Genomic DNA, 14,058 nt, shown 5'->3' with positions numbered 1-14,058 from the left:
AACATAAGAAGCTCAACATTAAGAGAGAGCAAAACACATACTAATGATAAAAGATCCACCCACAGACTAATCAAACAAACAGAAGAGAAGAACACCAAAGAGTTTCTGGGAGTCTGATTTAGTAAGGCTTGAAGCAGTCGAAGAGATGATCGGTCGAAAAAGCCCGCCCCTCGGCACTCGCCTTCGGGAATCTCGCTGCAGCAGAAGCAAAAGCAGCCCCCGCCGCCGTCGCCGAAGCTAGGCTGCTCGGGCTATCGCGCGGCGTCGGCAACGGAGAGCCATCGTGAGAGCCTACTTGGAAGATCTGAATTTGGAGCTTCTGCTTCTGCTGTGCTGGCGTCTGGCTCTGCTGCCTTTTTATCTCCCGTCGAGTCCTGACGTAGTCCTCCGGAATAAAGATATCCATTTTTTTTTTTCTTTTTTTAATCTTCTCCTGCTTCTTGTATTCTAAACTAGCTAGTTGGTAGTAAGAAAGATAGTTTAGATTACAAGTTGAAGAGGAAACAGGAGAAGAAGCTGCTCTAAAAAAGTATAGCCTCATATTTATAGGCAATATATAGGCAATGTTTGTGAGTGTAATAATTTAATTATTAATTCATTAAATAATTGATTATGGGGGACATTAATTGATTGGGTCTCTGTTAATTTCAGGGACAATTCCGGGTCCACTCACTCACCAATGAGAGAGAGAGAGAGCCTTGTGTTTCCTTGTACCCCAAATACTACCAAATAACACACAAAAACAAAAAACAAAAAAAAAAAAAGAAAAGAAAAGAAAAAAATGAAAAACAAAAATAAAAAGTCAGAGAGAGAAGGTTCCGTTTTGTATTTATCTAAAATATGGATTATTTTTTAGCCCTTCAAAATTTTGATTTTATTATCAAGCTTTTTAATTAACTTGTTTGATTTGAGTCAGTTATCGACATTTTGATTTCAAAATTTAAATTAATTACTTCTTTTGATAAATTTATCGTTGCGAGAATTGTATTGATTATAGTTGATAAACATAAACAACATATTCAAGTTTTGAAGGTAAATTGCTGTTGGCTGTTTTAAATCAAACAAATTGAAAGATTAGATAGTAAAATCAAAATTTTAAAAGATCGAATAGTCGATTCAAAATGATTCATAATTCAGATAAATTATATACGCTTTTACCAAAAAGAAGAAGAAAAAGTTTTGACCATTTAAAAAATTTTACAGTGCTTCACTCGAAAACGATTGTGGCAGATTTTTATTACGCTTAACCGATGCATGAATATTTTATTCAGTATATCCTTTCAAATTTATTTAAGAAGCACATAATATTCAAAAATTAATTAGTATGATCAAATGTCTACGACTACCTGATCACTAAGTAAATGATATTGAAAAATCATAAAATTTATTATTTAGATACTTCAAATATGCTAGATCAAGTCTAACAGAGTCGATCGTCAATTTGAAAGCTCTATTATTGAAGGCGGCTTAGCAGCATGATGGCCTCCATGCTTTTAATAGCACACCCGACCTGCTCCACATTATTATTATTATTATTATTATTATCATCATCATCATATGCCAACATCAAGAGTGGCCTAGTGATATATCCACACATTGAATGGTGCTTTTTGGATAAGCACAAGTTCTTTCTTTTATATATAAATTTTAAATTCATTAATTGCATGGCAATGACAGGAGAAAGCTGGATGGCCAAGAGGTTAATTTTGGGTCCTGCTTAATTTATTTTATTATTTGTGGGCACCAAAATTTAAGGAGGGGTTGTCTCCAATAAGTTTCCCTTTGACAAGTATTCTACATAAATGAATCTATATATCATTAATCTTTAACTTATTTCTTATTTAAATTTACTCTTTTTAATTATTGCATTTGAAATCACAGCTAATTTGGATGCAGCTCTGACAGTTACAGCTAAATTATTGATCAATCCAAATATCATATCTGGATTTGTACAACAATATGTAGTCAAGCAACTCTTAGTATTCGACTAATTTTTATTCGGGATTTGATTGGTATCAAAAGCTACCGAACGTTATTTGGACAAAAAAAATTTGGGACAAAAGCATGTAAAGATATATTTCTTTATTTCTCAGCTAGTAGGAGCAATTGAACGTGGAAAAAAGTATTATAGAAAAGACAGTTTATATTCTATTATATTAATATTACTTAGGAATTTTAGGTCTATATATGAGTTTTTTTTTTTTTTTTTTTTTTTTTTTTTTTGATTATAAACTCACCTCTCACAAGTCACAACCAGTGGTCAGATACCTTATCACTGAAATATCAGTAGTTTTGGGCCCTTGAAAAGAGCACAATATTGGATAGTGTTGGCCTATATATGTGTAATTGGAGCATTGAATCCAATTCTCTTGTGTTTCATTATTCCTCTATCCATCCACAAGCATCTTCACCAATTGATCACTAGATTCCCCATTTGGAGTTTAGTATTATCAGAAAAGCTTGCCCAAACAAAGGTTACTGCATGCTTTCCTTACCTGTCTAATCATGTAAAATAAAATGATGCAAATAAAGAAACGAAACCGTAGTTGCAAATAACCACCGTATAGAGCAGCTGGTTTCTTATTTCGAATGCTATCTAAAAGGTTAGTTTGTAACGACTCCATCCGCTAACAATAATAACTTGTTGGGCCTAAACTATCGGTCCAAAATACTTAAACCCAGTTATTACTACTAGGGATCATAGTTTCTTATATTTTTATTCACAACTCCATTCTCATTTGATGTGAGACTACTAAAGTGGCATTGACTCCTTCGTTTAGGTGTCTTGACGTCCTGATCAGCCCAATCACACATATAACTCAAGATCATCAGGAGATGTGAGGTCCACCCACATTTCCGGCTAGTGAATCAACTTTGATACCAAATGTAACACACATAGTTCAAGATCGTAAGAAAATGTGAGGTCCACCTCACAATTCCGGCGAATGAACCAACTTTGATACCAAATGTGACGACCCAATCTGCTAGCAATAATAACTCGTTGGATCTAAACCACCGGCCCAAAATACTTAATCCTAGTTACTATTACTATAGTAAGTAGTCTTTTATATTTTCAATTACAACTTTTTTTCTTTATGGGATGTGAGATTACTACGGTGTTATATATTGTCTTAGAATAAAAAGAAAAATGCAAGTGTACATCTCTATAATTTGGTGCACATCATACAACCCAACAATCCAAGGTGGTTCACATAGTCCTCTTGGATTTTTGGTTAAAAAGAAAAAGAAAAAACAAGAAGAACACTGTTAAGTAAGGAAGAGGTTAAGATGTATATCTTGCATTTTATTATAGGTATGGATGGCATAGTACTAAAATAAAAGAGTAATTACATCAGCAGTCCCCGATCTATCCTGTTTTTTATTTTGGTTCTTAATCTTTTTTTTTGTCCTCGGCAATCAGGTTCTTTACTTTTAGGATTAATAGCACCATTGGTTCCTAAACTTTGCCCCTATTTTTTCACTATTATTCCTAACCTCTTCTCCCGTATATATGCTCATTCCGTCAAGCCCAACCTTGCCACTCTTAACATCGTTTTTCATTCATATAACCATCTCGATTTCACATATGGCATCTATTATCTCTTTTGGAGCATTTGACATTTCAGCACCAAACCAAATATACCACAAAAATTATTATAAAACTTAAAATAACCAAAGGCTATATGTCATGCAGTCATGACTATATATATATCAAAGTTAAAGGTGAAACTATTCTATCAAAATTAATAAAAATTTGGATAGCAGGGACCAAAGTGCAAAAAAATAAAAAAAATGGGGAGTTAATAGCAGGAAAGAAAGGTTAGGGATCAATCTGAAAGAATAGGTAAAGGTTAGGGCCCAACAGTGCAATTAATGGTAAAAAAAAATATTTAGCATGGCTTCCCACCAGCATATCTTTGCCAAAAGTGATTAAATAATAATAATAATAATAATAATAATAATAATAATAATATTTCACCAGCATAATCTATCAATCCCACAGTGATTAGATGCTCTCTTAGATATTTCTAGGTATAATTACCTAAAAATCTCTTAAAAATATGGGACTTTTATATTTACCCTTAAAAAATATAAACAATAAAATTTAGGCTTAATTATACTATACTACATCATTCTTTATAGATTTTTCACTTTCTGCAATATACTATTTTTTTATTTTCAAAGGCATTATTTTTTCAATTCCTATATCATAAGTAATAAATTTATAATTTTATATAAAAGTTGTTGAAACATACTGGCTGAAAACGTCAGAACATATATTCGGCCCATTTTAACACAAAAATAAAAAAAAATATAAAAAAAAACTATTTAAAAATAATTTGATAGAAGTTTTCAATAAGTCTGCTATGAAGATTCAGTTTCTCGATTTCCTACTATTTGACTAGTTTCTCTTAATAGAGTTGTCAAATTTTATCTAAAATAGTAAATTTGTTAAAAAGTAATGTAGACATTGGCGAGAATAAAATAGTTTAGTAATATTTACGGTAAAAAAGTACAAAGTAGAGAAACGAAAAAAGAAATTTAAAACGTAGCGTAAAGATTGATAAAATATGATAATACAACGTGTCTTTGGAAAAAAGTATAGTACAATAGAACGTAATTAAGCCTAAAATTGACCCTTCTATTATTTTTTTGTTTGTTACATATGCTCTTTCGTCAGCTGATTTCGGATTAATCATTCCCAGATCAACTTCATCATAAGTTTAAGGGATAAGTTTAAAACTTCGAAACTATCTAACATATCTCTGGTTGACCAAAATGCTCTTCTTAATTTCTAAAAATTCCTTCAAATATCCCCAAACTTTTAGGGTTTACTAGTGGAATTTGGAATTTAGAAGGGTATTTTGGTAATACTCTACGATAAATTTATGAAAAATTTATACAAGCCCTCTAAATTGTAGCATTTTTGAAGATAACTTTTAATTTTGACAGATAGACTCCTCAAATTTTATCAAATATTTCGGTAGGACCCTCTTCCGAATCAAAGTTACTGATTATATAGCTGTCTTGATTGCCTGTCTTGCACATGATTTTTGTAAGATGTGTACATAAAAATAAAACCCTAATTTTTTAAAAAATTTTTGATAATTAAACTTGAGAATTGCGAAAATAGGACGAGCCTAGCTTCGATTCTTATTGTTTTATTCATGCATTTAAAGAAACAAATTTCGGCGTTTTAAAAGTTTTAAAAAGTTCTAAAAAGTTCTATACATGACGTAGGACTAAAACGACTGTATAATTAGTAACTTAGATTGAGGAGAGGAACATATGGAACTACCTGTTAAATTTAAACCTTTTTCTTTTTTACCAAAATTAAAACTTCAAAGACCTATTTGCAAAAGAGCCAAAACTCAGGAGGCCTTTGTACATTTTTCCCAAATATTATTATTATAATTATATCCATCTTAGATAAGGTACAAAGTAAACATCACTTTCATAACAAAATAAAATACTGAGCCTTATTACAGTATACAAGATAACAACAACTGCACCATAACAAATTACTTCTCTAATAAAGCCTGCAAAGAGTTAGTTCTACTTGGCCCCTCAAAAATAAAGAAAAAAAAAGATGAAGAGAAAAGGATGATCTGAATCAGCTACCAAAGCAACAATTTCTTCTGCAACTTCAAAATTTCTTTAACTTTGAGCAGGGTTTTTGCAGGACATGAATACAAAAGCACCGAAGCTTAGCATACAGTATATCATGCACTACTGTTATTTATTCGAAAACAAACCGACTAATCGTCGCATTACCCAATAACCAAAACCTAAATCCAACCAAAAAAAAAAAGGGGTAAAAAAAGGACTCAAACATCGCCACTAGGAGGTTTCGGACACGAATTATTTACACCACATGTCGTGGAAATGATGTGCTCGCGTGGTCCTTCAAAACTTAAAAGGCGAAGGATAGAATGCGAGATCCAAAGATTTCGATGCTGATTAATACGACGTCGACGCCCTTGAAGTTCGCTGCTTATTTCCCAGGATGATCACAATGACGGTGACGTCATCGTGATACTTCCTCCTCCTCCCGACTGGTATCCTCGTCAGCTCTTCGGCGCTCAAACCTGTAAATCGGGCCACGAAGAGAAAGATACAACATCCGATGTTGATAGATAGCAAGGAACGTATTTCAAAACTCGAAGCATTTCAAAGCAGTACAAGTCCTAAGATGAGAAGACGGCTTTGAAAGCAAAACTAGATCATGGATTTTTAGCTTGTAATAAACAAATTTGCTTGTTTTACAATGCTTGGCATGAAATTTTTCGGAATTTTATGAGATTATTGCAGTGAAAAAGACCAGAAAGAAAGCAGGATTATGAAGATGCATGAACCTGGGTCTCTATAAACTGACTTTCAGATGAAAAGAAAAGGCTAAATGGTTTATGCAATCCACAGTATTGCAGTCAACAGTTGCATACTTGTATGTAAAATCACTCTCCGCGTGTGAGTAGAAGAAAAGTTTGCAGTATGAGAATATAAGGCATAATACGTATCCAACAGATACCTGCATTTTTCGCCGCTCGAAGAAGAAGTTGCTCGATTAGATATTTGGCGGGATCGCCACACGGATTACCCTGGATAAACTCATGAGCTAGTTTCACAACTTCATCGTTGCTGAAGAAATCAAAGAGTCCATCGCTGCCAAGTACAACGAACAAGTCGCTCTCTGACACCCGATGGCTTAAGGTGTGCGGATTGGTATAGACATACGGCGGGCTACGCAAGTTGCGTACACGAAGAATGCCCATCAGTGCATCATTGAATTTTTTCTGTTTAAAAAGATTTTTAGTTCACTCAAAATATAGAGAGTACGTCATGTCTAAATTTTAAAGCAAATTGTTTACCTCTTTCAGATATCCAACCCCAAATGCACGAGTTACTTTCAATTTGCCTTTTATTTTGCCGCCGAGGACGACTGCAGTATCATCAGGATGGTCCGCCAAGAGTTTTTTATGCTCTAACTCGTTATCAACATTATGGGTCTCTGTTAGTTGAATGGCGCGCAACAAACCGCTTCCGGAAGCATTGCAAGTAGCCAGAACTGCTCTGCTATCTCCGAGATTCAAAATATGCAAATCCATCCCATGAAGAAGAGCAATCAGCACACAGGACCCAACAGAAACTAAATCAGGCCTGTCTTCCATTTCTTGCTCGACCATTCTCATAAAATCGCTCTCAGCTTGTGCAAGAGCTTGAGTAAGGCAATCCAAGACATCTATAGTATTAAGTGGCATCTTTTGTGTATCTTCGGTCTCTGATCTCTTAATGGCCAAAGATAAGTTGCTCTTGACTAAGCCATCGCTGCACGGAAAATGATTTTCTTCATGTGAGCCGCTGAGTTCATTTTGTTGTTTGATGCGCCACTCCAGCAAATACAGATAATACCCTATATTATCGTACAGCGTTCCGGCCAAATAATCGGCTGCATCTCGGCCATTGAACCCATCGTACACCCCACAAAATAGCAGACCGTTTTCCTCAGAACATACAGCTTGGACCCGATCTTCTCCAGCTGCTCCCCCAGCCATCTGTACATCCATGCCCTTGAGAAAACTTGAGGATTCTACCCTAGTAGGAGCACTCATAGATTGCCAAAAGTGTTTACCAACTTCACCGTTTTCATTATCAGTTGACACGCTGCCCTGAGAGGAAGATAGCAGGTCCAATCGCGAGACAGAGGGCGAAAGCGTCATCTTTCTGAATGAATTTGGCGAGTCCAATTCCGGTAGAATTTCCTCCCCAATTAGTCCGTTGCATATATTGGTATTTGCTAATGTGAAATTCGCACTAATAGCAGCGCCAGATAAGCAGGAAAATGAACTACTCCGAGACTTGATTTTGGAATCTTGAATTTGAAGCCCCGAAGAAAGTTCACATTCATAGTTAGCTTCAGCGAAACAACTTCGGGAGGAGTTGCAGTGATAGCCGAAGCTGACTTTAAGGTCGCTGTTTATCTCGGCATGTTCTTCAAATTCTTCCATTGTATCTGAAGGAAAAGATGGGAGGCGAATCATTCTGTAGAAAATTTTGCTCTTCTGCTCAAAATTTGGCTCAACTCTATACCAGACCGAATGACAAACTCTTTTTATATTTAAAACCAAAAGCAAACCAACCCTACGAAAAAAGTTGCATTGGAAGATAATTAATCTCTTGTGAACAACATTGACTCCTTTAGCAAGTAAGAAAATTATTACAATGAGGACATAAAAAAAAAAAAAAGCAAAAAAGAATTCTAAATACAACATATGGCAAATAATTAATTAGAAATAAGTGGAATAATAAGAGCACAACTTACTATGATAATGACTAGTTCAAATAGTGGTTCTCATAAAGAAAAATGAGAACTCACTGTGAAGCACGTCAAGCCTATTATGGGTTAATATATAGTATATGCCATATTATTTCTACAATTAAAGTTATTACTCCCTACCATCTGCATTTACATGTACTTATCATTCGTTTACTAATTACATCAGACATGCGATCGAATAATACTCTACCAATTTGAGCGTCCTCTTGATGATTCAACGATTCTTTGCAAATCTTTCATTTGTCCAGCAGACTGTTCATTGTACATGTCTTACCAGACAATTTTCTAGAATCTCATATTTCAATAGTCTGGACAAAGGATTGGTTGCGCCTATCTATGCAAAATGATCATAGAGTTGGTGTGCGCAGAACTTTCTATCATGTGGCTTATACCTATGTAATAATTTTTTTAAAAAAAATCAATTGGCCAATAGTTTGGTACGATCTGATTGGTGGATACAAAAAAGCAAATATTAGATCCTCAGTTCCTCTTGAGATAGAACCACCACTCAGTCAGTGAAATTTAAGGAAACCACACACAGTGTAAACGAATAAAATCTCCTGAATTCACAATAAAGTTCATTATAGTTCATAGGACACCTTAGCGACATTTCTCACAATCAATTGAATCATGCAACTGTATTCTGTAATCCCATGGCAGAACTAAGAATACGCAAACGAAATATACGCTGACTCAAAAAGGGGCATATTATTTACAAATTCCATACCAATAATCCAAAAAGAGCATTGCAGCGAAAGCAACAAGCTGGCAGAAATATAAAATTATATGCTGATACCATATCAACCAAGAAAGATTTTTTGAACATTACATCCAGTAACAAAAGAAGGCAAAAAATGGCTGGACAGTCATTATTACCACAAAAGTAGTAATAATATAATATTACAGAGTTGGGGAACATCCACAAAACCCATATTCAGCAAATCAGATAAAGAAGAATATGACTATTATGCAGCTATGTTAAATGGAATAAATCAACTATCTACTTTAACGGTGAAATGACTAATACAATTTTTATGGTTACATGTTAATAATTCATGTGCTGATGCACTAATCAACGAGCAGTATCGTACGGTTTATACTCGCGTGCATAACAATATTCGAAATAGCGCGAAGACCCTGAAAATTGCCATATGCTTCCACACCCCTGAAAAATAATTTTGCATGTATACTCCTGGCACGGCAAGTGCGCAAATAAGCAAGGTTTCTGAGGGTACGCCACAAAGACCAAGATTCAAGGATATCTATAAGATTTTGGATATGCCCAGGGATATGGATGCAAAAATAAACACTCCATAAATAAAGCGAGATCTATCTAAATGGCAAGATAGTAATAACAAGATCTAAAGGGGTGCTTGGTTTCTCGGAAAATATCCCAGAAAACAATTTTCTAATTGGAAAAATAATATTTTCCGTCTGTTTGGCTCCCAGTTAAAGTAGAAATAAAATGAAAACTATGGAAAGGGTGTTTTCTATGGAATTTTTTTTTTTTTTTTTTTTTTTTGAAAAGTAGTTTTCTACGATTTTCCGAGGATAAGCTTGTCAAATCTAAATCACAATCCTTTTCCTGGGGATGTTTTAATTACACAACATCAAATGGATAAATCATTTCACAAGAAACCAACTTTGTACGGTCTCCACAAGATCCCTCCTCTCATTAACCATTTTAACCTCTATTGTAACAAATCACAAAAAGATGATGATAACACCTTTACCTGCGAATGCGAAAAGAACGGGGGCCTTCTCCTTAACGAACGAACCCATGGATAAGATGCAACAAACGCAGTTCCAAAACCAACTCTTTTCCAACCGATTCCCTAACAAAGCAAACCGAATCAAACCAAAAAATAATCGACAAAAATCACAAGAAACAAATCGAGGAGGAGGCGATCGAGATTCGGAACCAGGATCAAAAAGGGACCTCACCGATGTTTCCATCAACTTAAACGGCGAATCTCGCCGCGAATCCGAGGGCACCTCGTCTCCCCATCTCCTCCCCACTAAGATCACCAACTCCAACACTTCTCCGACCTAGGGTTCCCTAGTTTGAGCCAAACCAAGCAAAAATTACATCAAAATAAGCTCCGAAACTCGAAATTCCACAAACTAAGAGGAGCTCACTACAATCTCCAATTTGAAGTGAAATTAAGCCAAAAATACGCCAAAAAATGCAGTAAAATCCGGAAAATTAGGGTAAAAACCACAAAGGAAGAGGATTAATGCTTACAACAATTGATCGATTACTCCACGCTTAGAGATGAGAGGCGTTGCTACGAATCGAACACAGAGAGAGAGAGAGAGAGAGAGAGAGAGAGAGAGATTTGGGGATTTTATTATGGCCAAAATGCTCCTCCCCACAATGACCGCGTCGCCCCCTTTTATTCTCATCATCATCATCATCATCATTATCATCATAATTTTTTAAATTTTTTTTAATAATTTAAAAAATTAATTAATGTAAACTTTCGGGGTGGTCCTCATCCTTTACTCCACTTTTGATTTGCCCCCTATTTTTTTTTTTCCTCACCATGGGTGTTCTCCCTCACTAAATAAGCTAATAACGTGATTGGCTTCGGCACATATCAAATCAAAATTAATAGAAAAAAATGTGAGAACTGAAAAAATTTTAGCTGCATAATTATACAAATAAATAATTAAAAATTAATTTTTATCACGAATTTTAGTTTACCTGAAAGTTTATTTTAATATGAAATTCACCTTTAGTGAAAATAAATAGGCTTTACTGTAATTGACTAGTGGGGATACTAGATCATGCTATAATTTATGTGAATAAATAGGACTTCATCAGAGTTGATGTGTTTCAATTCCGTAATAGAAAATTAGAGGGTCGGCATCTATATGTTAGGGATTTCGTTGCTAAAAATAAAAAGTTAGGTACCAAAGTGAAAATGCATTGCAAAGGTTGGGGACTCGTGGTGTAATTTTATTCGGATTTTTTTTTAAATTTTAAATATATTTGATTTCGTAGGCCACACCACCGAGATATTTTCTGCGTGGACTCACCGTGCCACGTCATCATAAACCGACAAGTTTCGGCCGCGGGAGCAAAAATTGAACGGTAGATAATTTACTAATCTACGGATGACGTGGCGCTCGCGGTTCATGGAATTGTTTTTCTATGCCGCGACAAAAGCAAGCGCGAATGCGACAGGGCCGTGGCGATGTGCCGCTGTTTTTTAGCTCGTAAAAATTGTAGAAAGACCCCTCAACTATCGATAATTGTGAAAACAACTCACACATTTATATTTGTGCCATGCATCGAAATTAGGGATGTTTATAGATATTGATACTCGAAATTTTATCCGAATCCAAATCCGTACGAGATGAATTTGTTCGATACTAAATAGATATAGTTTTAGATATGAATTTTAAAAATGAAAACCTAATGGATTTAAATTCGGATATGAATTTTTAATTGTATCCTATTTGAATCCGACACTAATATGAAATTATTTTACATTATATATATATGTTTGATGCTGTATTTAAATTTATATTTTTAAAAGTTTAGATTTAATATAATATATTGTAAATATTATAAAGAGAAATAATTATTTCAGGTTCGAATTTTTGAGTTCGGATTCAGGTTCAAGTTTCGAATTTTTGGACAGATTCGGATTTGGATATGAATTTTTAAAATCCATAGGATTCGGGTTGGTAGTTGGGTTCGGATTCAAATTTTTTAAAAAATTCGTTTTGAATTCAATCCATTGACATCCCTAATTAAATTATCGGACCTGCAATCAAATCGGTAAGAGAAGAGGTTTAACCGTTTTTAGAGATCCGATCTGAATCAAATTAGAGTCAAAACCCATCGACTTTTTTTTTAAAAAATATCCGTATTTAAAACCATATCCCTCATGTATCGAAAAAATTCGATTTTTTTTTTGAATTTGAACTTTAAAATTTTTTAAGTATCCGTATCTATTGACAGATGCATCTCACGCCACGTGGCCCGTACCGAAGCTCTTTTCTCTTTTCCTTTTTAAGGTGTCCAATCGTACAACAAAAAGACTGTGAGGGCACATGCGTATATAATAATAACTTTATCATAATTGTAATAAAGAGATGGGAGAGGCACTTTCAATGGATGTGATAAATCGATTCGTATTCTGATTCTCACTTGAGCTTTTCAATTGAAAATTATTTTCTATCTAAAAATTAACTTATAGTATAATTTCAAAAGTTACAAAAAAATAAAATTTTTATCTACGTCGATAATAATATAGTAAATATTTGGAAGAAGCAAATATTTTTAGAGCCGCATTTTGCGCTTGATCAGTCATTTGACATAATTTTATCAACGCTAATCTAATTTTATCTATAATTGTATAACAGGCCAAAATTCAAAAAATTCTCTTATAAATATTTTTTTTTTTTTTCTGACTTCAAAATTCTATATTTTATTTTTCAAAATTTTAAGTTGATGTACTTAGTCTAAAAATGAATAGACTTTTTCTCAATGAAAAGAATCCAAAATAGATTTGTTTTCTACACAGCAAAAGCTAGCAAAAAGATTTGAATATAAATAGGAAATTTTCAATTTCCACTTTAGTCCATTTCTAACTAAATATTGACAATAAATTTCAAAAATTTTGGGATCAAACTGTGATGAGCATGTTTGTTATGGACCTCAAAAAAAATTTTAAAAAAAAGTATATAATTTGCATAAATGTATCGATATTGAATAATAAACTAAATAGGCAATTTCTTATACGCCTCTAAAAAAGTATTCATATTTTAAATTTATTCATCTAAAATTTTAAACGTTTTTAATAATTCTCAAGGACAGAAATATATTGGAAAGAAACTGGTACTGTTTCAAGAGCAAATAAGACAATAGTCAGGGACAAAGTTGAAAATACAGATAAATTTTTCAACTTAAAAATTAAAAAGATTTACACTTAAAGCAAATAAAATTTCTTGGATATCAAGAGGTGGTAATTTATTAACAAAAAAAGTGTACTACGTACACCTCTAAATTTTTAATCTTAACAATTAGAGCTTCTAAAATTTATCAAATATTTCGAGAGATCCCTCTGTTCAATTGAAGTTATTAATGACAAAGTCAAAGAAGCCTTAAGGCATAAACATAGTTAATTTTTCTATTATAACATATTATATTAAAAAAATAAAAATTTAAAGTACGCACTTTTTATATTCCGATTCGCATGCTTAGTTATAAAAATAGAAAAGATAAATTTCTATATATATTTGTAGTTGATGTGTATGACGCACGACTAAAATAACTGTATAATTAATAATTTTGATTGAAAAGATGAGCCTACTAAATTATTGGGTTAATTGCATACAGCTCTCTATAAACATATCAAATAGCAAATATATATCCTTATAAAGTTCAAATTTTTAATATTTTTATCCTCACAAAAGTTCTAACGTTCTCAAATATACTCCTAGAATCCGTTAGAAAAATATAATTAATCATAAGTAAATTACTTAGCCCTAGTTAATGAATGAGTTTTTCTTTTTTTTATGAGTTAAATTTACCTTTCTACCTCTCTCATATTATTGGATAAAATATTTTTTGGAAGAATATTTCTGTATAATTCTAATAGTTAGAACTCTTAGAGGGATGTATTTATAAGAACAAAAATATTATTTTACTTTTCTACGGCTAAACCGTGCTTTAACGGTAACAAACTAGATAGATAAATATGAATATT

At 33.4% G+C, this 14,058-nt stretch overlaps 1 protein-coding gene across 3 annotated transcripts; it reads right to left on the bottom strand.

The window, feature by feature from the left end:
- On the bottom strand, positions 5,518 to 10,742 carry LOC109723004 (probable protein phosphatase 2C 39). Of its 3 annotated transcripts, none has more exons than XM_020251192.1 (6): positions 10,581 to 10,742; positions 10,280 to 10,394; positions 10,069 to 10,170; positions 6,870 to 8,011; positions 6,530 to 6,794; positions 5,518 to 6,089 (listed from the first exon to the last, which is right to left on the bottom strand). In XM_020251192.1, the coding sequence occupies exons 3-6, from the start codon at positions 10,115 to 10,117 to the stop codon at positions 5,962 to 5,964; spliced, it is 1,584 nt and encodes a 527-aa protein (XP_020106781.1). In that variant the 5' UTR covers positions 10,118 to 10,170; positions 10,280 to 10,394; positions 10,581 to 10,742; the 3' UTR covers positions 5,518 to 5,961. The 3 variants fall into 3 exon arrangements, with proteins under 3 accessions (XP_020106781.1, XP_020106782.1, XP_020106783.1); XM_020251193.1 differs by having other exon boundaries at positions 10,280 to 10,384; positions 10,581 to 10,713; XM_020251194.1 differs by lacking the exons at positions 10,280 to 10,394; positions 10,581 to 10,742 and having other exon boundaries at positions 6,870 to 8,139.

This window comes from Ananas comosus, linkage group 17, assembly GCF_001540865.1.
Source record: "Ananas comosus cultivar F153 linkage group 17, ASM154086v1, whole genome shotgun sequence".
In the NCBI taxonomy this organism is placed as follows: Eukaryota; Viridiplantae; Streptophyta; class Magnoliopsida; order Poales; family Bromeliaceae; genus Ananas; species Ananas comosus.
The sequence above is the reverse complement of the archived record's forward strand: the minus strand, read 5'-3'. Positions and strand labels throughout refer to the sequence as shown.